At 37.8% G+C, this 25,126-nt stretch overlaps 1 protein-coding gene across 9 annotated transcripts; it reads right to left on the bottom strand.

Moving 5' to 3' along the window:
- Positions 1–227: 227 nt before the first annotated feature.
- Positions 228–25,113, bottom strand: DCUN1D2 (defective in cullin neddylation 1 domain containing 2). Of its 9 annotated transcripts, none has more exons than XM_050981773.1 (8): positions 24,873–25,113; positions 24,421–24,444; positions 22,253–22,469; positions 19,039–19,207; positions 16,414–16,544; positions 5,376–5,458; positions 4,036–4,132; positions 228–3,381 (listed from the first exon to the last, which is right to left on the bottom strand). In XM_050981773.1, the coding sequence occupies exons 1-8, from the start codon at positions 24,873–24,875 to the stop codon at positions 3,302–3,304; spliced, it is 804 nt and encodes a 267-aa protein (XP_050837730.1). In that variant the 5' UTR covers positions 24,876–25,113; the 3' UTR covers positions 228–3,301. The 9 variants fall into 9 exon arrangements, with proteins under 9 accessions (XP_050837730.1, XP_050837750.1, XP_050837749.1 ...); XM_050981793.1 differs by lacking the exon at positions 24,421–24,444 and adding an exon at positions 22,865–22,971 and having other exon boundaries at positions 24,873–25,110; XM_050981792.1 differs by lacking the exon at positions 24,421–24,444 and adding an exon at positions 22,865–22,971 and having other exon boundaries at positions 22,253–22,760; positions 24,873–25,107.
- Between the last annotated feature and the right edge of the window lie 13 nt (positions 25,114–25,126).

Genomic DNA, 25,126 nt, shown 5'->3' with positions numbered 1-25,126 from the left:
ACATGTCAAGCCTCTTAAAAGCTTAACAGTGAGGTGACACAGATGACCAAACCAAATATTTATTAAGGCCATTTAAAAATTAATGAGTTACATCCTTACTCCTTCTGGCTGGTGGGGTAGTAACACAAGAACCTAATAAATGAACCAGAAAACAACAAGAAACTCCCACTAGACCAAGACTTCCAAAGCAGAAAACTGACAAGAACCATACAGACATCTCACATGACTGACTTCAATCCTTTAACAGTCCATTTATTCCTTTTTCCAGTGCCAAAAAATATACACACATGTACAGCTTACTCAGCAGCAAATCTCCCAGGTGCATTGAATGAGCAGATGCCTGCAGGTTTGCTCTCCTTGGCATGACACACATGATAAATTACATTTAAATTTAGAATTGGCAAGTACAAATCCTATGGCTCTGTTTCAAACCAAACAACTTGGCACCAAGTTTAAAAATACATACAGCATATCTGTGAAGTAATACTGTATGCACTGAACAACTTGAAGACATCTGTACCATTTAGGATTATAAATTGAGCAGCCTAGGTGTTACCACTGTATCAGCTTACTTAAAATGGAAGTAGAGTACCCTGTAAAGTGAAACTGCGGACAACAGCAAATGATCAAAATGTGTAAGAAACTTGTAAGGTGAAAGCACTTTATTTGCATTTTTTATGACTGTTCAAGTGTGAAGGTGTTACTTCATACAGGAATGTAAAAATCACATGTGGTTTAAAATGGGTAGAGGACCAGGAAGAAGAAAAGAAAAAGCATTGCAAACCTCAAAGCCTGGCTCACAAGGATCAACTACTATCACTGGAGTATTTTGCCCAGTCTTCCACTGTCACCCATGAAGGATTCCCCCAGGAATGAGATTTAAGAGTGTGTGTGTGTATATATACACACACTGAATCCTGGGCTTAGCATCCCTTCCTTCTTGCTCTGATTAACAAGGAAAAAAACCTTCAACCCACATGCATTTTTTATGCTCTATTTATTCTAAAAGGTAGAAGGTTCATCAGAATGATTTGATGGAGCTCTCATCACGAGCAAATGTTTCCCAAGCTCTAGTGCTATGAAACTTCACTTACATCACATACCAACAGATTAAGCTACTTCTGGTCAGTTATATTTTATCTATATATTTTAAATGGCAGTTGTGTGAGTAACAAGCATTCCATTGCTTCTGGCTAGATAAATGCACTAGATGTTGTAAGATGTTAGACATTCTACAAAGCCTGTGGAACAGATATAAAAATGGCTTCTTTTGGGGAGGAGGTGTAGATAAATCAAAAGCAGTAAAAAGTGTATAACTGCTTCTAGCTCTCTGCTGACTTCTGTAGAATACTTGGAGTTACACAAATGCCCTTCTAAAAGGATGCAGTCAGAAAGCAGCAATTTGGCAGATCCTTAGTGGGTAACTGCACAGGAGTGCCAGGCAGCAGCGGGCTCAGACGCTGACACCTGGTGGCTGTTTGGCCAGGGCTGACACTCACAAAAAGAGACAAATATTCATAACAAATCACTCACAGGGCATTTGTAACTCGCCTGCAAGGCTCGTACTAAGTGAAAAATCACTAATTTGTTCCAATTTTCCCTCCTCTTGGTTTTTAAATGCCATGCACAACTGAAATTCTAGCAAGTGGAAGAACGAAGGCAGTCTCTGTATGCAGCATGTACACTTGTCCTTGCACGTTGTGTTGACATAATGCTTGTCTGAAACTCTAAATATTAGAGTTTAAGAGAATATTGTAAGCTTTTATACCCTGGCAGCTATAAAATAAAAGAGTCTGCTGTCATGCAACACTTCAACGATCCAAACAGATATAAATTATATAACTTAATGCACTATTTTCTCTAAAATTCTTGCATCTATTCAGCCTTAAATACAGAAAATATATTGATCATAACTGTACATACTCTCTAGCAACTCTTCATTTTAACAGACTTTTACAGTGGCTATGACAAACTCATTTTGATGAGGTAGCATTTGCAAGAGCCCTGTGAGAAGACACGCTGAATAGTTTCTGGTAAAACTTTTGTGCTTAGACATCAGAAGACACTGATGAGAAACAGAAGACTGACACCACTGTGCACTTCATAATCAGTGGCAGGCAAAAGGGGAGAAACAAGTGACTGAACAAATTTAGATTTGGTAAAAACTGGTCCAATTTCACCAGCCTTGAGATCACTGAAACTGCATTAATCTGCTTTTTAATCCCCTTAAATATAACTGAATGCACAACACATTCACAGGCATGAATACTTGTAATCATTAATATAAAGTCTCCGTACCCCTAACTCTTTCTCCACCATGGAAGCCAAGTAGTTAAGTCTTTGGGCTTACTCACACCTATTTTCTGTGAGAATTGCCAGGAAATGAATTTACAACTATGTTGCATTTAGCTAGAATTTATGATAAGTTTCAAGCTACAAATAAAATCCATGTTCCACCAGTTCATTATGAAAAATAAATAAAACACATAATTGAAGACTAAATTATGATAACTAAACATGAATTATAAAAGCATCTTTGGTTGTTTAACGTCTGCTTTAAATGCTAACTAAAAAAAGCTGGAGTTGCAACACAGCATAGAGCAGCAGCCTGTCCTCAGCAATGCTATTGTTCCATGTCCAAGCACTTCAGGAAGAAAAATGAGGAAGTCAAATTCACTGGGAGAGAGCAAAAGGCTGGATGTAATCACTGTATACATCTAGGATGTGAAAATACAAATTTAACATTTTGGCAATAAGTTAAAAACAGAAAAAGCATATGTTCATTTGTTTGGGGTTTTTTACAATTCTGTATTAAGACAGATCTACAGAACTAACTTTTATAAAAATACAACATACTACATAAGTTTTATTTATGGATTTAATTTATATACCACAAATACTGCTTTTAATATAAGTACAATATAATACATTTTTATTTATGTAACTGCTGGTGTTCACTTTGGATTATGAACTGAATGGCATGCTGTGCTGTCAAAACTTTAATAAAATGGCCTCTAGTTAAACTTCTCCAAAGTATAAAATCATGCAAAATCTACATCCTATATGATACAACCAGTACAATAATTGAAGCCAATAGCCTACAAACAGCTTGGATCTTCTGACTTTGTTCTTGAAGTGTCCACACATCCGTCACCATTTTCTTCAGGCAGAAAGGAGGAATTGCAGTTTTGTCTGCAGAATGTCATCATGACCACTGAAACCAGCACCAAAGTGCAGTTATCAGCTAACAAATCTTCATTACCCACTGCAGTTCATTTAGTCCAGATCAACCAATCTGGGGTTAGGAAGTTTTATGTTTTCCTCCTGTGACTACTGGTCGTGCATATTCCACAAAATCATCTATTAGAACAGGCCATGCTCCTACAGAGAAATCAAGCAATTGAGAAATTAGCCAACCATTACCAGCAGTAAACTGGTGTAGTCTACAAACACAAAGGATTAGAAGCTCATCTTGACATTTCTGGCCTTGTCTAGCTTTAACAGGCACAACATGATAAAATACTTGAAAAAAAACCACCTAACTAATGAATTCCACATTGGAATATCTTCTTTCAGAAATAGTTCTTAAGACAACCAAAATGTACTTAAAACACAGGACTCCACACTACAGCTAGAAACATTAGCTGATAGCAAAACCATGGCATTCTTATTATAGCCATTCATATCTTAGGACTTATTTCTGCACACATTCCAAAACAGAGTAAACTGCATATAGGGTAACAAAAATTTTGTACAAAACGTTGTTTCACTCAGAGGTCTGTAGCACAACACATTCAAATAATGTGCTCTGTCATGGTGTGACTGTATCTTTACCCCTGTTTTCAAATTACAGCAAAGCAGTCAACCTTCTTATCACTATTACTATTTTGGCAGTAAGTATGACACTGTATTGGCAGCTGAAACTATAAGGGTAAACAAATGAGGACACGAGGTAACAACATGTTCTCTTGTTCATTTATAGCAGTATTTTAATTCTGCTGTACCAATTTTCGAAGATATTCAGGTACTGCTTACCTTCTTCATCATAGTTGGACATATCATCTGCAATCATATTTCCAAAATCTAACAAAAGATTCCAAGTATCTTTTGGAATTGATCTCTTATGATGTTCCTGTACAGAGGAATAACAGTATGTTCAGTCCAAACTACTTTCAAATTCCATATCAGTATTTTATATTGACACGTACAGAAATACACCTATTTCAAACATTTCTTCACCTTCTTTATCTTACAAAAAAAACAACCAATAACAAAAATAAATCCATCTGAAAGACTTCCTGCTTGCTTCTTTCTTAGGTTGAAATATTTTAAGTATTTCTTCTCAACTAAACATTCAGATTAAATATTTTTTCTGAAGTAACAGACTTTAATACCAGGATGGACTTTGCAGATTTTTCTTCAGTTGCATCTATAGATCTGAATTTGGATGTCTTACAGTGTACTGAGGCAGTTAAAACATGAAATGGTTTCAAAAGCCCTCTTGATGAGATTAGTACATTTTTCAATAATTCAAATAAATATACCAAAAAACTTAGAAAAAAATACAGAAAAATATTTTAGAAAGTGTACACCTTCCCTACTAAGCACTGGGGGACAAAAATGCACAAAGATTTTTTTATTTCTTCTTAACTACAGATAAAAAGATAAAATGAAGAAAATCAAGATAAATTATATACTATGTAACTTCATTTTTTATAATTATATAGACATGCAAATATAGAAAGATGGATGAGAAACATGAATCGGGTCTTTTACAAGAATATTTTTGAATTTCCAAGGTTTAACTTATGCATCTTTACTTCACTGCCCACAGAACTGCATTAGTAATAAGGAAACTGTCAAGATCAGTTCACTACTATTAGCTAAAAAAATTAATCAACCTAATTACTCAGGCAAAAAATTTTGTGGAAAATGCAAAGTCTCTTAATGTTAAATTCTGGTATGACTGATTTAAAAAGACTGAGTTTATGTATTAGTACAACCAAAGGCAGAGCATGGTAAAGTACATGGTTGACAATAATCACAGCTGTCTTGAGAATCAGCAGCACCAGTTCCATCTACAATCATGGCTTCCTTTCATGCAGAAACTTTCCTAAGTAGGAGGATACAGGAATAAGCAAGCAGAACACTCCCTCACTTTGCTGCATCTTTTTGCATTATTCTAAATTAGAAAGCCATAAAGAGAAGATTTAATTTGGCTTGATTTGAGAGTATTTTATATCAGTTTTCAAAAAGGAAAAAGTCGGAAGGAAGTATAGAGATATCCCATCTTTCTGTTATTGGAAGCACACAGCCAACAAAAGCCAGACTACTGTGGAATAAGATACGCAGGAAGGAATAAAGTAGATACTTACCAACAAAAATTTATTCCAGAGATCTAAAAATTTAAACCTTCCTGACAAGACTAAATTCCAGTATGCAATCGCCATTTCGAGATCTGCAAGAGATAAAGCAACGCATAAATATTGCAGTACATTATAAGCAATAAACCCCTTCTGGTTAAACTATTAATACTACATCTAGTATATTATAAAACAACTAAATAACACTCCTTCAAAATCTCTAAAAAAACCTATAAGGAATTGTTTTCTACTCTCCCTGACCCACAAGGTAGAAGACAAACAGTAACAGAATAGATTTTGTACTGAACATCAAAGTCAATAAAACTAAAATATTTTTTGTCACCCTCCACCAATGCCAGATTAAAGCTACTTTCAATCTACAGAAACAGAACACTTAATGATAAATCTCTCTGCAAATTAAAAGAGAAAGATGTATACACACATGCACAAACATAGCAAATATTGATTAAAAAAACATTTAAATCCACAGATCTCAACACCTCTTAATTTATCACATTTTGGACACACTTGACTTTGAAGGGAATTTAGGGCATGAGGGGATTAAAAAAGCCATTTATCTGTGGCATTCTCCCTTACAGCAATAATGCTGGCATCATTCAATGGACAAACAGCTACTCCCAGTACTGAAAATACAAGTCCAAGAAATCAGCCTTATTTTGCATCGTGACCAGTGATCTGAGAGCAGGGTTCAAGGAAGATGCAGCACATATTCCAGCAGAAAGGCAGAAGCAACATTAGATGCAGCTTTAGGGTAGAAAGGATGTTTCCTTGAAGGCCTGTTTTCATCCTCAGCAGCTCACAATACCTAATGGCTTTGGTGCTTGCACTAAGTACATGAAAACTACTGGGCAACCATAAAATAAGGCACAGTCTTTCTGAAACCACAGAAATATTTCAGCTTGTGCTTTCAGTATAAACAAAGTGTAAACAGAAGATGAAGCTTAAGAGAAAATACTGTGATAGCACATAAAACAGAAGCTCAACCTGCACCTACAAGAAGAATGGTTTTTGAAATTATACATATCACACTACAAACCAAAGGACAATGTCACCTGAAATCAAGCTTCACATCTGAGAGAGATGTTCCAGATTTTAACACAGCCTTGTCCCTAGAGTCCCTGTTTCAGACAGGGCTGGGCCCTGGATGAAGTGCAGCAGTTAAGATGCAGAGAAATGCAATATGCCTCTACCTATCTACACAGGGACAGTGTTGCCAGTGTTTGTCCTACTATGATCAGTGCTATTGAGTACAGAACTTGAATTATGCTCTAATAAACTTCCTTCAGCTCTTCCTGTCTATGCCACCACATTCATTTTTGACAAAAAATATGAGGAAGAGGGTAGTTAATAGCATTTCTTGCTGCTTAGATATCCAGATTAATTATTATTTGTTGTCCCAAATTAAAGTAAAAAAGAATGAAAAAGGAGAAATCTAATAGTTTCTAAATTTCACTGTGAAGTAACTGGCTTTGATCCCACTCACTCAGGCTTCTTTATGAAGACTCAAGCTCTCCAAGCAGACCTTGCAAATCTTTCACGCGACAACTTTAAGCAAAATCCACTTTGGAGAAATAACACCTTAATAGTTGAAAAGTTTGTACTTCTGATGGAAATATTCCTTGGAAAAAGGAAAAAAGTACAGATAGGGAAACAAAGATGATTAAAGGTACCACAAAAGAAGAGGTAAAAGGGAAAGAAGAGAGACCACTTCCTTGGTTTTTGTCAAAGTCAGTATTATGTTAAGGTGATTACTGCAAAATTGTGTTTAACACAATGCATGTGAAATTCTGTCTTGAGCTGAGACTCGAGGGACACTATATACATGTGCATGCCAATGAATTCTCCTGCACAAAAATACAGAAATTATTTGCTATAATGTATGAAAAATGCATATCCCACTGATGATGCTGCTCTGTAGTGGATCAAACTGGTCCACACTGGTGGTGCTCTTCCCAGCAGGCACAAGGAGGAAAGTTCTCATTTCAGTAAAATTTGCTAAAGAGGGAAAAAAAAAAGTCCTTCTTTCTCATCTGGTTCATCAACTAACTCAAGTTTTATCTGAACACAAGGGTAGAGATAGATGGGACTATCACTTTTGGCAGTGAAAGTGCCAGTTTATGCAGCCTAAAAGTACATGAGCAAACCAAGCCTTCAGGTCTGCCACAATCTCAGGGGATATGCCTACACTTCTGTCTGAAGACAATTCCCTACCGAGGTGGAAAAATCTGGTGTTGGAGAACAGAAAAAGTGGATTTTTCTGCTTTAAAGGGAAGACCTAGTTAGAGAGTTCAAAGTCTACATTAGCATGCTGACAGTATAATTGTAGCAGATCCACAGTACTGCTGTGGATCTGCTACAATTAGTGCTGCACTGATAGATACTGAAAAAAGAGAAAAGCCCTTATGCCATTAGGGCTCTGCATCCCCACAGGAAGATGCTTTTGTAAGGCAAAAATTCCTCAGGCAGAATTAGGAATACCTCTTTCAATGCTGTATAGATACAAAGGCATCATTACAATAAGAATCAAACTACTACTATAAAGTATGCTGGGTTTTTTATACCAAAATATATTCTACCCACATTACAGACCAATAATGTAACCTTAATAAACAAATGCATGGATCTCTGAAAACACCTAGACAAGAATCAGTTTAAAACAGACTTCATTGCTAACATCCATTTTCATATCCAAAACATGAAATTGCTAAAAGGTTGAAGAACATCATAGAAATACATAATATACTGTACATTATATAGGTTGAGCTTTCAACCCAGAAATACTTTTAGTATCGATATCTAGTGAGAGCTGTATGAGAAAAGCTGATAGTTTAAGGGTCTGCATGACAAGCAGAAACAGTATTTTGCATGCAGCATGATCTATCCTCCCACATGAAAACCTCATTCTAAACTGGCTTTTAAAAAAAACTTAGCCTCTTCTATCCTGATTGAACAGAACAGTGATAACAAACAGCACAATTAATGCAGAAGAAAAAATACAGCCTGTGTCTACTTTTAAGATTTGACCAAATCTTGTTAAGAAAGAAAAAAAATATTAGATTGCTGTATGAAAAAAATAAGAATCAAATTAAGTTCCTCGTGCAATGATTTTGGACCAGGGCAAGGAGGTCATTGCACACTAGAAATTAAGGAAGTGTGAAAACAAAAAGAGAAATCAACAGACAGCAAGGAATTGGCTGGAGAGCAGGATTTCTGAGGAACATGAAATGCAGCTGATTTACACCTGCTGTGCCAAAAACCACCCTCTGGGACTGCAACACTCATTTGGCATCCTCTGCCAAACAGCTTTCTAGCTCTCAGTCTGCCCTACCACCAAGACCTGTTTGTGCACTCATGTTTGAAATGGAGAGAATATTATCACTATTTCACCTGAATTACTAGTATAGCTTTTCAACACTGTGCTGGAACTGAAGCACAGGTAAGAACAACGGAAGCTGGTGTCAATCTGTCTCAACAACAGGACTATTATACCTGCCTGACCAATAAGCATCAAGTGAAAACTTGCAAGATTCAGTGATTTAATAAATTCCTTGTTTCTTCCTTTCTGAATGATTTTTAAGAGTCTTCTTTGGCCTCCAAATTGCTAAGAACACAGACACAAGAATTAGTTTCTTCTTTCCTAATCAGCAAAATAACAGGAATGAGGATTAAACCTAAAAACACTTCATTGAATTGCCAAAAGCTTAGAACAAAATAGGCTGTAGTTGCAACCAGAAGCTCCCCCCCAGAAGATAGGCAGAAGGGGAAAGAACAAGTTAAGGGGGGGTGATATAAATACAGATCATGGCTAAACTCAGGATCTAGCTGAGCTAGATCCACTCATCCCTGCAAAGACATCAGCAAGGAGCTTCCCAGTGCCCTGTGTTAGGGGACAGTGTCAGGCTTAAGTGCCTGTGGTGGGCAGGAGGAATGGTAAAGCACAGCACAGGGATTTCAGAGGAGCACTGCAGGAGCCCAGCAGGGTCTGTCTGCTCGTTGGCTCTGTCTCAGCATCTGCCACACTGAAGCAGCCTGATTCCATGTAGAACCTTTCATGTTTATCTGTTTATCACCGTAAGCACAAAAACAGATGAACTGCTTTGGAATGCAAGTTAGACTTAGGATATGACTGTCAGAACACCAGTTTGAGTGCAGCCTAATGAACCTGAGTGTAGCCTGTTCAAAAATCCTTTTGCCTCTCTGCAAATCTCTCCATGTACCATGTAGATAAATGACAACAGAAGACCTAAAGTTGACTGGATATTCATTTCCCAAATATGAGTAAAAGAATCAATGAGGCATTAGTAGAACTGGCAGTTATGCCACACCTTTACTGATCAAAACACCTCTTCTATACTAAGTTTCCCGTAACCTGCTGGCATTTTCAACATGGAAAATGTGAACCAAAAAAAAAAAAAGCAAGAACCATACACACAAAGCAAGGTCACTGGAACACCTAAGATACAGCATTTACAGACCTCTTACAAAATAAATATAAAATTCATGTATAGACTTCACTCAACTTCTTCCATGCACTCACTCCTACAAACTGCCTATGAATCCAATTCTTCATTGAAAGGAGAGGACATCTCGATAACTAGCTTGGGGGGAGAGCAGGAAAAAAAAAGAAAACAGAACAGAAAGAAAAAATATCCTTCCCTAATGTCCAAAAATCTCTTCAAAGAATCTTGAGATACTGCTATGATAAAAGCCAAGCTGATGTTGCTTCAATTAAAAAGAGTACATTATACTCATCTGCTTATAGGAGAGGAAACCTCCTTGAAGTCCACATACCGGATGCAAAGATAGTCATTCTTCTGGTCTTGAGGTAATATCTGATTCAAGTCTGAATGCCCTCCTCATCTTTCATCTCTTGCTTGATCCCAGGAAACTGGCAGAGAGAAGGAAGCACAACCTTTTGAGCCAGCAGGCAGATGAAGGGATCACAAAGAAGTGATGAAGGACCCAATCAGCTTTTTGTTTCCATGTTGGAAGGTGAAGACCATGAAAGAATGCATTAAGCTCCTCCCTGGGGCTAAAACAAACTGTAACAAACTCCTGAGCATGTCTTTTTGGGGCTCAAAGGGAGACCCAGGAAGAGAATCAAAGCAAGTATCAGGTTCAAAAAGCAAACAACCAAAAAAAAAAAAAAAAAAAAAAAAAAAAAGCTAAAAAGCTAAGGCCTTGTTCAGAAAGTGCCCTTAGAAATCTGAACTGCTCTGTAGACATGACAAAAGACCTATAATCCTATTCTTTAATACACTCACCAACGAGCTAGGATACAAAATTTCACTAAGACTGCAATAGAAAAGCTGAACCTTGGGAGTAGAATGCAAGATAAACCTCTCCGAATCTACACTATGCAAAAATTTAAGACTTATTGCATTTTATACAGTAGTAAGAACATGAGAAAGCAGATTAAAGACAGAATCATACTTATCCATAACAATTATTTTTAAAGTCTCCTGGCAAACCTGATAACTTGATAAACTGCACCTTCAGAATATAAAGACAAAATGCAAATCAAGTTTAATATGTCTAAATATTATGTACTCCAGGCCCAACACACAGCCATTGAGATGGCACTGCTGTGCTGAAAGTTGGCTGGTTTTTTTCCTTAATTCTGTCCGCCACTTTCAGAGTCACAGTTTTAACAGTCATAAGCATCCATTGTCTTCTTGGATAATGATCAAATCTATCCAGATGTATTTGAAAGACACTCATTGGGTGCTTAGTAACATTCATCAGAACATCATTTTCTGCTTCAAGATCATCATGGCAGATCCTAGACACTGAGCTTTTGCCTCCTGCATCTCACTCCTTACACAAGATATCACCCTGGGGCACTGCTACTACTGTCACTTCTTCAAACAGCACATGCCCAGGCTGGAGCATTCCACCTGGCAATACTGAGCTAACAAAAGTAAATGCAAACATTGGAGTTGGATGAGACCACAGCGACAGAAGTCCTGCAGATACAAGGAGAAATAAAAATTCCCTACTGTCACCACATGAACTGTGGAAAAGAGACTCCTATAAAAGGCAGTCCTATTTCTAGGAATGAGTATCGGTGTACTGAATTCTGTGTCTATTTTAGGGCATGACAGAACAGATGTAACTTAGTTTATTGGAGAGGATTTCTTCCCATCTAATTATATAATGGCAGAATTTCTTGCATTGGTTTTGAGGGGAAGTGGAGAAGAAGAAATTAAAAAGCAAGGGAAGACAGGCTAGTGCAAAAATAGATAAAACAGAGAACTACATGCACACTCCTACTCTCCAAGACCACTTTCCTGGAGCAAAATCCCCTCTGAATTATGAAGACAGCTGTGTCAGGTATCATCTAAATTCTTCTATCGCCAAAAAAACTTCTAAGAAGGGCTTCTGTGCCTTCCCACTCCCCATCTTACAAATGGCAGCTGGTGTGGTAAAAGATACTGTGTCCTGCTGATAATAACTCCAGAAAGTATGGGACACTCAGGAGATTTTTTTCCCAAGCTATGCTCCAAGCAAAAAAGATCCAATGAAAACTGACAGTGATTTCAGAAAAATAACTTTTAGAAATTCCATCTTCAAGCAGTGCTGCCCAGAGTGAAGCCAGGTACAGTGAAATTCACCTCAGTATGCTGAAGCAATCTCAAACTCTGACCATGTTTGAAACTTCACAGTGGTCAAAGAAGTTCTGGAAGAACCTCAGGCATTCCCTGCCAAACTGGGAGAAAATAACTCACCCAAGCAGGTCAGTCCTGAATCTAACACTGCCCAATACTTCAGTAACTCGGATAATAACAAAGAAAACTTCTGTTAAATTTGAAACTTAGACAAAACCTGAAAAAAGTCTAACATGACAGAAGACAGGATTAGGATTCAAAATTATTTGGACAAATTGGAAAAACCTGTGGAAGAAAGTAAGAAAGATTTTGTTAAAGAGAAGTGCCAAGTCATAGTGCTAGTGGGAGTGATCGACTGCAGAAATATCAGATCAGAAAGATCAGACTCAACTGGGTACATTGCAGTGCTGCAGAAACCCAATAGTAAAACAGACTGCAAACTGCAGACAGTGTCAAACTTCAGCAAACTCAAAGGGATGCAAAACAAGAAGTAAAATACTTCAGACACATGGATGGTTATCTGGCTTGTTCGGATAGTACATGACAAGAGAAAATTAGGTCAATTTGATTGCAAAGGAGATGAGAGTTTGGAAGATAAAATTCCAGTATCAGAGAGCTAGGCAATGAAATTTATCAGGGTAGTTGGTTTTACTCAGTCCAGAAACTAAATAAAGACACATACATAATACCAACTATGTAAGAAGTTGTTACTCACTCTAACAAAATGTATTCTGCATATTTACTTTGGCTGGTTAAAGTATTAAACTGGAAAATTCAGAAACAGAAATTTAACTTATATGCTAGAAAAAGAAAAAAAAATCTAACAATAGATTTAAGCAGACATGGACAAAGATGTATGAAACCTACCATCAAAAATTCAGGATTCTATTTTGTGAAGGCAATGGCTCTCAAACTTGTTCAGCCAGAAGACCACTACAAATCAAACCTCAAATCTTATTAATACCTATTGAAACTGAAGAGGCAATTTAGTATATATTGTAGCATACCTTAGAGCATTATTTGTTTAGAAAAGTGTGTGCAAGAATTGGTTTTGGTAGATGCTGACCCTGTCTAACATAAGGGAATACACTATGTAAATATTTCTCTACCTTTTAAATTTAAAGACCACCTGGCATATTAAAAAGGAACCCATAAATCACTATTTCCTGGTGTTTTTCAGAGGAGAGGGGACAATAAATAAAGTAATAACTACTGCATATCAATTCTTAAAAGGGCAGATACAGATTTAAAGAAAAGTAATCTGAAATGATGGAGCAGTGAACATGACTCATAACCAAAACATTTGTGCTTAATGCTCACTCATTTCTTATGGTTTCAATATACTAAGATAACAAGAAAAAAACATTTAAAGTAATAGCGTAAGTCAGTCTGCCTATCACAATTTTCTCGTAAGCTCTAGTCTCAAGAGTTATTTCTTAAAAAAAAAAAAAAAAAGATGCCCTAGCACTTAGCCTGAAGGACCCAACAGAAGGAGGTTAATCACATTTTCTTTTATAAAAGGTTTCCATTAACAATCTGCTAAGAATATGAATTTCTCATTTGTCACTGGCACTATGTCAAACTTGGTTAGTTTTCAAATAGGCACATTTATAGTTTATGTGTATATCCAAGAATTAAATAATATTCTTTTAGCCTACAGATCAGTCCTCTAACCAATTACCAGCCTAATAGGAAAAAGCACTGAATACTTCAGGCCCTAGAAAAATCACATTAAAATAGTCTGCAACTGAAATTTAGAAAAGAATTCCTAGATTATTTCTACTCCATTAATGCAAACCATTCTGTTTATCCTTTACTTGACAAACTTACAGACCTTCTAGTCTCCTCCAAGTTACAATTCACCAGAAAGACTTTAAGACAAGCAGCTTGGGCAGGAGCTAAGCAGCATCCTGCATGGACTGAATGCCATCTAACATGCATGTGGGGAAGAAGGAGAGGTCATCACTGTAAGATGACCTAGACAGAGCTGGGCACAGATTTCAACCAGCTCAGATGGTAACAAATCTAATTATTGATTCTGTTTAACTATCTGGACTTCATCAAAGTAAAGGCTCCAAACTGAGTAGGACAGAAACAGACTTTGTACAAGGCTGATGTAAGTTCCCACACCTCCTTGACAACAGGGCACACAGTCATTGGACACAAATACCAAACAACCCTGGAGACAGGGAGCAGAGATGGACAGTTTCTCATTCCAGGAGAGAATATGTAAAAGTACACAGAGAAGAGTATACATGTGAAATTAAAAAAAAAAAACAAACCAACCTAAACCTGTATTAAATGTAGCTGAAGCAACTACAATTCTCAGCTCATACAAGCACCCCAGTAAAATAACTGGTGGGATTTTCTTCCTTGGTTACAACATACTGCTTCCTTCTGGGGCTATTACAAACACCTACCTGTAAATTTACTTTCTTCCTTCACCTCTTTGCTCCGCTATGATGGATAATTCCCATAAAGATCCAACTCCAAACCTATACAGTGCTAATTTTTATTTGGGTAAGCTACCACTGGCCTCAATCACTCAAAAATGTCACATCAGTCCATATGTTTACTCAATGGTTTCTCTCTACTCAACCTACGGTGATCCAAGAAATGTGGTGTGTCTCCACTGTAGTAAGAAAAGTGGCATCTGCTTATATTTCTTTACTATCTAGAATGATCTTAGCAAAGCCAGAAAAAGTCTAATGAAAGATGCCAACAATATACTGCCATGTAAGAACTTAGTGGAAATTAAGAGACTCTACATATTATTGAAATTACTAAAATAACTGAAATCAGCAAAAGTATCCACCAACTCATTCCACAGCTTAAGTTTTACTTCAGTTTCTGCACTTTTTACTTTCTCCTGCTAAAAGATCAACTTATAGTGCAGGATGGAACTTTGGAACTTTCTGGCAATAAAACATCTTTCTTACACAACAGAGAAGACAGACTTACAAATGAAAGGACCCCCAATACTGAATAAAAAGAAGTACTGGAAAACAAGTCAGTTTCCTCCTCATGTCAAATAAACAGTACATTCAGTTCCAAATCTGGATTGTGCTGCTTCCCCTCATCCACTACTCACAGAGGCTTAGGTGAAAAGCTTTTGAAATATAAGTTCATGAGTGTCATGGTGGAATGACCCAATTAAAACAGGAAGCTATCTGTAATATTTCTTTAGGTATCCCATAAATTCCAATTTCAGCTGTCATTGACTTAAGTTTCCTGCAATTTGGAAGTACTAAGCTTTGTTAATGAAGACTAGCTAAGGGATAGAATCCTAACCAACCTCACAGAGCCGCTAACAAGACTTCATTTTCATGTCAGCAAAAGTGGCACGTGAGCCATGAGAGAGTGACAGATGGAATGAAAAATAGAACTGGTGAAAAATAATGAAGAAAAACATAAACTGGCTAAAAGTGGTCCATAGTTAAAAAAAAGAAAAAGAAAAAAGGAGACACCAGGAAAGACAAGAGAGATTATTCAAAGTCAAGAATGTGGAACAGACACACCTGGTTGAAGTCTAAATTGATATTCTGCTCTCCTAACAGTTCTTGAGAAAAACATTTATCAGCTTTCCAAGTAACTTAGACACAGATTTAAAGTGGCTATACTAAAAAAAGCAAAAAACCCAAAGCCCTAAAAAAACCAACAAACCACTTCCTCTCACACACAGCACAAAGAACAGGGATAATGGTACAGTGCTATTCTATATACAAATCATTACTTCCTTCCTACACAGGATCTTCTGAAAGTGAACATAAATTTGAAAAGAGTGGACTTCATCTTACTGCTTTTTTCATCTGTTCACAAACTAGATATTTTTAATTTGAAGAAAAAAACCTGAATTTAAATAACGTATCAGTTTTACTTCAGCAATACAAGGCATTGATTGGGATAAAGCTCAAACTTTATGAAGAATAATAGTTTAATGCAATATAAACTATGCCTATTTGTACTCACTAGTTTTAAACCAAGTCCATAATACCCTTTCTCTAAACTTTACATAAAAGCTGAGCTAAAACCAAAGATTTTAAGGAGAACAGTAAATTTTGCCCAATTTTCTCCCTCTTCCTGAGCTGATATGGACATCTTGTTCCAGTAGTTCTTAACACACAGAGCTCACTAGCTCAGTATTAAAAAAAAAAAAAAAAATTTACAGGTCTCAAAGAACTGCAGGAACTTCATTTGACAAGTGGTCAGAGAATGTCAATACTAGCAGAGAACCCCATTAAATTACCTGTACCAAGGGGATGTGAATAAGAGATTAAATGAAAGAAGATGGGAAAGAGAAGTCAGTGAAAGAAATCAATAAAGAGTTTACTACACAACTGTCAATGAGAATATTGTAGTACTGGAAACATTTGGAAGACTTCACTGACTGCAGACATTTTCTCTTTTTTTTTTCTACTTACCTAGACCTTTTTGTCCAGGATTTTTAGCAAAGTTAAAAGTAAACTGATAAAAATCTTTGAACTTTGCTGGATCCTTTAGCTCTTGTTCCAGCCTTGGCAATAGAGCTTTTAGCTTTTCTGTGGTGTCACACCTGTTCAAAAGAGATTACATTATTTGCATATATTTAAAATTTCTTCCTACTTTCCCCCACCTTTTTATGGTTTAGTTTAAGAGAAAAACAAAACAGTGGTTAAGACAAAAGTTATTATCTTTGTGGATAGCATTCTGAAAAATATAAATGCTCATGTGCCTTTACTAAAGAATTTTAAGTGGAACATTGTATACAGGCATCCATTAGCTACACACTGCAAACAGGATTCAGTGGTTTAACTACTTTTCTATCTCTTGATGGATTTCTGAACAGATGATATTTTGTTCTTATAGAACACCCAACCCTCACTGAACTCTGTTATTCCTTCCCCTGAGACAGATGCTGTAACACAAGTGTGAGGTTTTGCTTTAATCTCAATAGACAATGCTTATTCCCTACTCTCCTGGATAAAGAGCTTCACACTACATTTTTTACAGTTCATCTCAACATTTGAGTACTTTCCAACTAAAGGAAGTATTATTTGCAGTCATTCTCTCCCCATCATAGAACAATTGAGAATAAAACTGAGGAACAAAATAAGCCTTGAATGATAGCCTGAAGGCTGGCAAACTATTGAACAGCCTGGCACAGGTAAGCTGAGACAGAATCAAGTTACTGAAATTCTAACAGAAACATACCCCTGAATAACACCACCAAAGCATTTTCAGTGAAAACACCTGAGCTGAGAAGTCACACTTTTAAAAAGGAAAATGTTTCTGCCACAACAATGCATCAAATGTATACTGAAGGTTTACAAGGACATAACCAATATCTTGAATTGTACCTAGAAACTCAAAGTGAAGCAAAAGGGTTTCAAAAGCAGCAGTACCACAACTAACACTGTGTATCTGTAAGTTCCCCATGGTTAAATGTTTGTATTTATTCTAAAGATTCAAGAATACTTATATTAAAGGATGGGTAACTATAACAACATCCATAAAACACAAATGCATTTTTAAATGTCTTGCATGGTACAGATAAAAATAAGTAGCTTTCTGGTCTCCAGCAGTACCTGGCAGAGAAAAGAAAGAATTCTGCCAACAGCCTTCAACTGAGAAGCTCAGTTTGGGAGCTTCTTCTAGGGACTTGATCTAGACAATAAATATACCTACTCATATGCATCCTACAGATGCTATGTGATCTGAGCCTCAGGGAATGTCTTTCCATTTGACTGCTCACTTGTCTTCATTGCTAAAAACCACAGACACTGTGCCTCCAAGTATGTAACAAAATCATTCCTAATTCTCAATGAGTGCTGTGGCAAGCAGGCACAGCCATATTATGCTCCTAAGAACAGCTGTTGCTCAAAGAACAGGTGGTTTAGCAAAAGCTTTTTAATCACTTCTATGAAAAAAAAAAAAAAATGCTGGCAGCCTTTAATATAATAGGATGAGCACTTAATTTCTGCCCATGGTTAGAAAATCATAATTATTCTTGTAATTTCTACCCAAAGCTACCCAGCGGGACAAAATAAAGCAGTGAACTTCAGACAGAATCAGAAGTTATTTCATCACAATTTCCTAAAACGGAAAGCTTAAAAAGAAATCAATAACTGATGAGGTCATTAACATCAGACTCCTACAATCTCTGCTCAAGAAACAACCACCACATTTCCTAAAAGCTGAAATGTATTGATTAAGGTGCCATTCTAAGATCAAATGAAATTGTTTAGCTACAAAAAGAGGAACAAATAAAAAACTGTACTTATCCACCCATCTAGTGCAATCTTTTAAAAAGAGTAATTTGACATCTCTAAATATTAGAAATGCTGCTCCTCTTGCAAGGAAAAGTTATATACCACAGATTATTTTATGGTGATATATGCTTGACTTTATTGGTAAGCAGAGACAATGTTCAAAGCTGATTATCCAGAACAGCTCCATAACCCAGAAAGGAAGTTTTTTATCAGTTACATTACAGTTGGACCAATGGTTTCTACTACCAGTATCCTCATTTTCATTTCAATTCCTCATAGATATTTTGTACAAATGAAGTATCTAATATGAAAGAGAGGAAAGTATAGGTGGTAAAATAGACAAAAAGAAACATGGGTCCATTTGTTGGTGACAAGGTAAAGGGAAAGAACTGAAGACTCTTTTCTGTTTTCCTATTTATTTTTTGCTTCAACACTGACATTTTTTACCTTTCATACACCTCCAGGGACTTTCAGTTTTTAACAGCAGGAGGTCCAACTCAAGTCCTTAACACAAATATGCATATGCTTACTATGAACTACATAAAAAGATACACGAATCATCTGACTCCCTTGCTGTACAGGTAGAAATTGTTTTGCTTTCCCCCTGCTGTGGTCATTAAGGCTTTGCAGTAAAGCACCAATTCAAGGAAGACAAGACACTACAGGCATTTTGCACCTGTTAAGCTTGGCACTAGCCCCAACAGCTTCTTAGAGCTTCACACAATTTAAGTGAAAATGTTTTGAACAGAAACACAGTTCGGGCCCTACATTATAAACGATGCAAAAATGGATACTTACCCCAACTCTGTCATGCCATCAATAAATTCCTTTTTACTGAATTCACATTGTGTGGCTGCCCTGAATTTCCATGCCACAACCAGAACACTGATACTGGCTGGGTCCAGGCTTAAATCATCACAGAACTGCTGAATCCCATCAATGCCAATTTTATTTTCATCTTGTGGGTCTGCAGTTCAAAATACAAATAGGAGAATTATAATTATTTGTAAAACATATTAACAAATAATAATCTGACAGTGATGTGCTGCATAATACAGGTGTTCATTTTTTCATAACTGTCACAAATATTCTCACTTGAAGTCAAGATATTTTTAAAAGAGAATCAGTAAACAGATTAAGTATTCTGTAAACTTACAGAGAAATTGGTTTGTAACTTTTCCTGAACTTACCTGCTGACATCAACTAAATAATTTTGTTTTCCCTCCACAAATCTATAAAAGACTTGAGTTAACTCAGGAGATGCTCCCTACATTTACAAACAGTAAGGGTGATAAACACATCAAAATGTACAACGCATTTATATTGGTCAGTGTGCAATAAGCTTAAAAAAAACCCCAAATCAACCCAAAATCAAGTCCAACAAAAACACACCTACCACATTAGGCCCTTGATTTTTTTTTTTTCCTGATAGTGACATATGGGTATCCACTATATCTACCTAAAGAGCACATTCAAACATTTTGGGGGTTTAATTAAAAGTCAGGGAAATCACCAAAACACTGTTCAAGCAATGCCTTAGCATAACAGAGTCTTAAGCTAATTAATACAATTTAGTACAAGTGAAACATAATTTTTTCCCAGTAGTACCTTTCTGAATGTTGGTACATGCCTTAAAATTCTGTAATAAAATTCTCTCTTGAAAAAGCCCCCAAACAAACAACCCCCTGCACATAAACTTAGATAACTGGAGAAGAAAAAACAATTGAAAACAAGAGAAAATAACCCCAAACCTCTAGTTTGCAAGGCTTGAGACTTTACAAACCACAAAACTGTCTTTCCCACCTTTGAGAGGAAGACATTTCAATACCATAAGTTGGGCCATGGAAAAGAAGCATCTCTTGAGTAGATTTAATACTAACTTCTTAAACTGCTACCGTTTTCAACCAAGCCATTCCAACCATTTTGATCCAAGAAGTTGCTTTAAAAAAAATCAAGCCTAGATAAACCCTTTTGAATTTTATTTTAATTCTTAAGCTAAGATCTCTTTTACTTTTCCACCCAATACTACAGTGAAAGAAATTGTAAATTCCAGAAAGGAAGTTAATTTGGCAAACAAACTCACATCTACTAAAACAAGAATTACACCCATGGTATAATTCAGGGGCCTTTGATCCCAAATAACAAGTAAATATATCTATTCAACTACTTCTAAGACATGTAAAATATATTTCTTGTGTATTTGGGGAGTAATTGAAGAACTGAAGGCAAGATGTGCACTGCCTTGAAATCAGTGGAAAAATTCTGGTGGATTTCAACAAGGACTTTTCATCCTTATCATATTTCACATCATCCAGGCAACTAGTAACAAAAATGCAATGGTTGTTTTGACAGAGTTGGTCAATAAACAAGTAGGAAAACAAAGAAAAAACAACAGAAAAACACATTTCAGATTTCAAGTACAGTGCACTATTCTATCGGCTTTGTAGAACAAAGGAATCCCAACTTACTGTTCAGGGGCCAGTGAGTCAGGTTTAAGCCTGATATCAATCAAGGTAAGGTGCTTAACTAAAACTTTTATAGCCTTCTGTCAAATCTTGTGAAAGTTTTTAGCATTTATACCCTCAGTTTTTAAGTGCCAGAACTGCAAAGATGTGCTGCTGACTAAAACGTTGACATAACCTGGCTGGACTTGCTTTCACCAAAGTCAGATGGCGCAATCTGCCACTGCTAGTACTTTATAAATAACAAATAACATTTGTGACAATCTTCTTCCATAGTATTAACAGCATTTATGAATTTGAATACATATTTTTGACCCAGCAATCTACAAGACGTGACATTCAAGGAGCAAACAAAAGATTCAGATGCATGCATATGCTATATATATAAAAACATCCACATAGGCATATATAAACCAAAACATGGTTCTCTGAGTTTTGTCTCTGAGTTTTTGTTTTCACAAAGAAATGCTATACCATTTTAGCCTCTTGGTCCCTACATAATTCATTACCACACAATAATGAAGTATTAAAGAATGCCTACACTTAAAATAGAACAGATTATGCAAAGAAGAACAAAAATGGTGGAAACAGTAACATAAAAAAGATGAAGTATACACAAAACATGTCATATATTTCAATTAGAAAAGTACATACAATCACAGTTGCGTAGTGGTTAAGAGCTCATGTTTTCAAATATGAGATGTATGGATTTCAACAAGAGCTAGCAATGATTCCAGCCTGCACTGCTCCAACACGAACAATGCACTCATGTCAGGTGCCACAGCTCAGCAAGCACTGTCACCTGGATCACATACTAATATATTTAAATGCCTATTTTTTGTTGTTGTTCTTTTTAACAAGGACATAAAATGAAACTTGGAAAAGAAACAATTCTGCCTTTAATCCACTTTCCTGTGGTTTCCCCTCCAAACCTCACTGAAAAGGCACAACACTTCTGCTGTAATATGCCAGCATGAAGGAATTAATCAAGGCTGTAGAATCTAGTTTTTGAGTTTTTTTTATTTGACTGTTTCATCACACTCCTAGCTGTAATATTATCTGAAACATTTTTCCTTTTAAGGTATAGAAATATTACTGTCTCTGAACAAAATTAATTCCCCCAAATATTAGCATAAGAACAATATGTATTATTTTACCATGGAAAGACCATCATACACATTTAAGAGCAGCTACTGGCAAAAAAATCATGTAAATTGCATAATAAACTTTGCTACAATATTGACAGCTGGCACTTTTTCCTCACTGAAAGTTTAATTTCCTACTTTTAAAGTCTACAGAAATCTCCACAGAAGTTGCGTACAGATCATTAAGAGCATTTAAAACCTTTTTTCATTCTTATCCTATTACTATAAACATACAGTGAGAAGCAAAAGCAAGCAAGCTTTACTTAAAAGTCCTCAAAAATGGTAGAGGACAAAGCAAAAAAAGTTCTCACACAACACAATTTAGAAAAAACCAAAACAAAATCCACAACAACAACAAAACCCCAAGCTGACCAACCAAAGACTCCCCAGAAAACGAAACCTTACCTTTGTATCGATTATATAGTTGTTCTAATTTTTTCTTGTCTACTGAATTTTTCATGGATTCTTTGTAGTACAAGTCTGGATTTTGGAAGTAGTTGTCTGTTGCCACGTCTAGTTTCCATTCATTCTGTGTTAAGCAGTATATAGCAGTCCTTTCACCAGCCTGGGTAAATGCCATAAACTGGCGGACCTTGTCCTTCTGGGACGATTTAAGTTTATGCTTTGGGATGCAAAAGAAGCAGGAAAGCCAATGAAGCTAATCCAGAAGTTTGTTTCAGCATTCTACTACTAATGCCTATCTTTTAAAGGTTTTAGTTTTCTTGTTGATGACAACTTTCACTTCAGAATTACAGGAAGACAAAGCCTTGTTCTTCTGCAGTTAAATAGACAGCATTTTCTTCTGAAAATTGAAATGACAGCATCTATATATACATTTTTAGCAGCACATATTCTGTCAGTAGAAACTTGTATTTCTGCTTTATTGCTCACATATGCTGACGTTTTTTCTGTTCTGTAACAGCAGTAAACACAAGTTTCGTCATATTACAATATGGTTATCTTCTGAAAGATATGCCTAGTGGTTATAAAAAAGAGAAATTAAAAGGTGCAACTTACAGATTCTCAAATTCTGTATAAGTCCATACATGGAGAAAAAATACCCAAGGGTTTTCCTAATATTTTCTTAGCAACAATTAACAATGCAAAGTTTAATCAGTCATCAGCTGAAAAAGGCAGAAGCATTTATCATATAATTATGTTACAAAACACGGCCAACAGAAGACATAAGGCAAAAATAAAATAGATGAAATGGACATATTGGAGACTGCTGAATGTTACAATGAAACTATAAGATTGCTGTAAATGTGATCTAAAACTTAATTGTGTTAGTAGTATAAACATATTTTTCAAAGTTTAATTAAACAACAAAAAAGCCTGTTGCAGTGGTCTACAGGAATTAATATGATGTTTCTCTCAATTAAGCAACCACATGGAGACAATATCCCTAAACTTCTGGAACACCCAAGAGGTAGGAATGGGCATTTTATAGGGAGAAGATTTGCTAGTAAGATATTTCAACATTATTCTTTACACGAAATTGGAAGCAGAAGGAGATAGCTTAAGTCAAACTCTGGTTTTTATTATATTCTGTACTTTCCAATTTGGTTAAACCATACTTAACACATGTTCTGGGCCAACAGTTAAGCTGAGAAATCTGTATAAATTCCCCACTACAGCTTGAATAGTCAGGAATAATGGAAAATTTACATGTCTCTTAAAAGAGAACTGAATTCTGACCAGTGAGGAGTAAACATAGGACCATCTTTCAGCTTACTTTTTATCTCTTGTCCCCATATGGACATCTCGACTATAGATGGTCCTGAGACAAGAAACACATCATGTAAACAAGATAAGGATTTTGGTCTTTCCTACAGGATTTTTCAATCTAATATAAGAAGAAACGTGCCAGGTTTCTTTTTACACAAGAAATGTGTACAGTGGGAAGAAAAACGTGCAAAATATTACTACTACATACTTTGGTAAGTGAATAACTAATAATCCTTTGGCTACAAGCTCCAGCCTGCCTCCAAATTTTCACGAAGGTCTAGCTATGGGAGTCTCGGCACCTAGGTCTTCCTCAGTTACATAAACTTCGTCTGGGCAACAAACTTAGCGATAATCACTTCAAAACAGAGGGCTCTGCCAACAACGCCAAAGCAATCCCCATGTCATCCCTCAAGCCCTGCTAACGCCAGGCATTTACGGATATTTTCCAGCGAAATGAAACACTGAATTATTTGAGGCGATAAGAAACATACACACACGGCTCTCCAGCCCCCTACCCTGCCACGTAGCACGGTTCGTACCGCTCATCCGCGGCCGGTGCCCTGCAGCGGGAGCGGCACCCGCGCACCTTCCCGGGGCCGAGGCGGCTCCGGAGCTCCCGTCCCCAGCACGACCCCTCGCTGATGGCACCCGAACAATGATGCGCACTCGCATCCAGGCACAGCCCAGCCACGTTTCTGGAGCCCTCTCCCAGCGCTAGTAACACCGTACCGCACACCCCAGGGAAGCGCTGAAGCTGCTGCAGAGGCACCAGGAGAGCCCTTCCTTCAAAAAACAGCCCCGGCCGACGCCGCCACCGCAACCCAGCAAGGGGATTTGTACCGCACCTTTCCCACTGCCTCCGGGTGCACCTGCCGCGTCCCGCGGCGGGGAAGGGGCCGGTGGGAGCGAGGGACTCGCAGCTCTGGTGACCTGCCCCGCCAGCCCCAATCCCAAAAAAGGGAAAGGTACGCGCTGCGCCGGCTGCCTGCGCTCGAAATACCCGCGGCGGGGCCCGGCCCCCTCCCTTCCCCCGCCGCCCCCGGTGACCTTCCCCGCTCCTGGCCCGGCAGAGGAGGCGGCGGGAGAGCGACTCCGCACGGGGGGTGCGCGTCTCCGTCTCCCCGCGCCGCTCGTCCCCCCCCCGCCTGGCGCTTCCCCGGGCAGGGCAACGGGACTCGGCGCGGCGGGAGGTGCGGGGGCGCTCGGCTCGCCAGCCCAGGGGGTGCCTAGGGCTTGTTCGAAGCTCCCCCTCCACGGTTTCGCCGCCTCCCCTCCCCCCTGGGCTCGCACAACCTACCATTTTATCACCGGCGCTCCCACCAACTTCACCGCCCGGCGCCTCCTCCCGCGCAGGCGCGCACCAGCCCGCCCGCGCCGCCTCCCGCCGGGGAGCGCTCCGGGCACGGGCCGCAGAGGCGGAGCGCGGGGTCGCGGTGCGGAGCCCGCAGCGCTGCCGGGGGGAGCGGCGGCGGCCGCGGTGCTGGGGCGGCTGCGGGGCCGCGGCTCCGACTACAACTCCCGGCGTGCGGCGAGAAGCCGCGGTGACGTTTC

Source organism: Serinus canaria, chromosome 1 (assembly GCF_022539315.1).
Source record: "Serinus canaria isolate serCan28SL12 chromosome 1, serCan2020, whole genome shotgun sequence".
Taxonomy (NCBI): domain Eukaryota; kingdom Metazoa; phylum Chordata; class Aves; order Passeriformes; family Fringillidae; genus Serinus; species Serinus canaria.
This window is presented reverse-complemented; position numbering and strand designations above follow the sequence as displayed.

What these genes read in the sequence shown, in the direction of transcription:
- DCUN1D2 (XM_050981773.1), bottom strand. An exon ending in ACCCGGAGGCAGTGGGAAAG is followed by an intron (nt 22,470 to 24,420) that starts GTGCGGTACAAA and finishes TGCATCCCAAAG; the next exon opens with CATAAACTTAAATCGTCCCA. An exon ending in TCTGGAATAAATTTTTGTTG is followed by an intron (nt 4,133 to 5,375) that starts GTAAGTATCTAC and finishes TCCTCTGTACAG; the next exon opens with GAACATCATAAGAGATCAAT.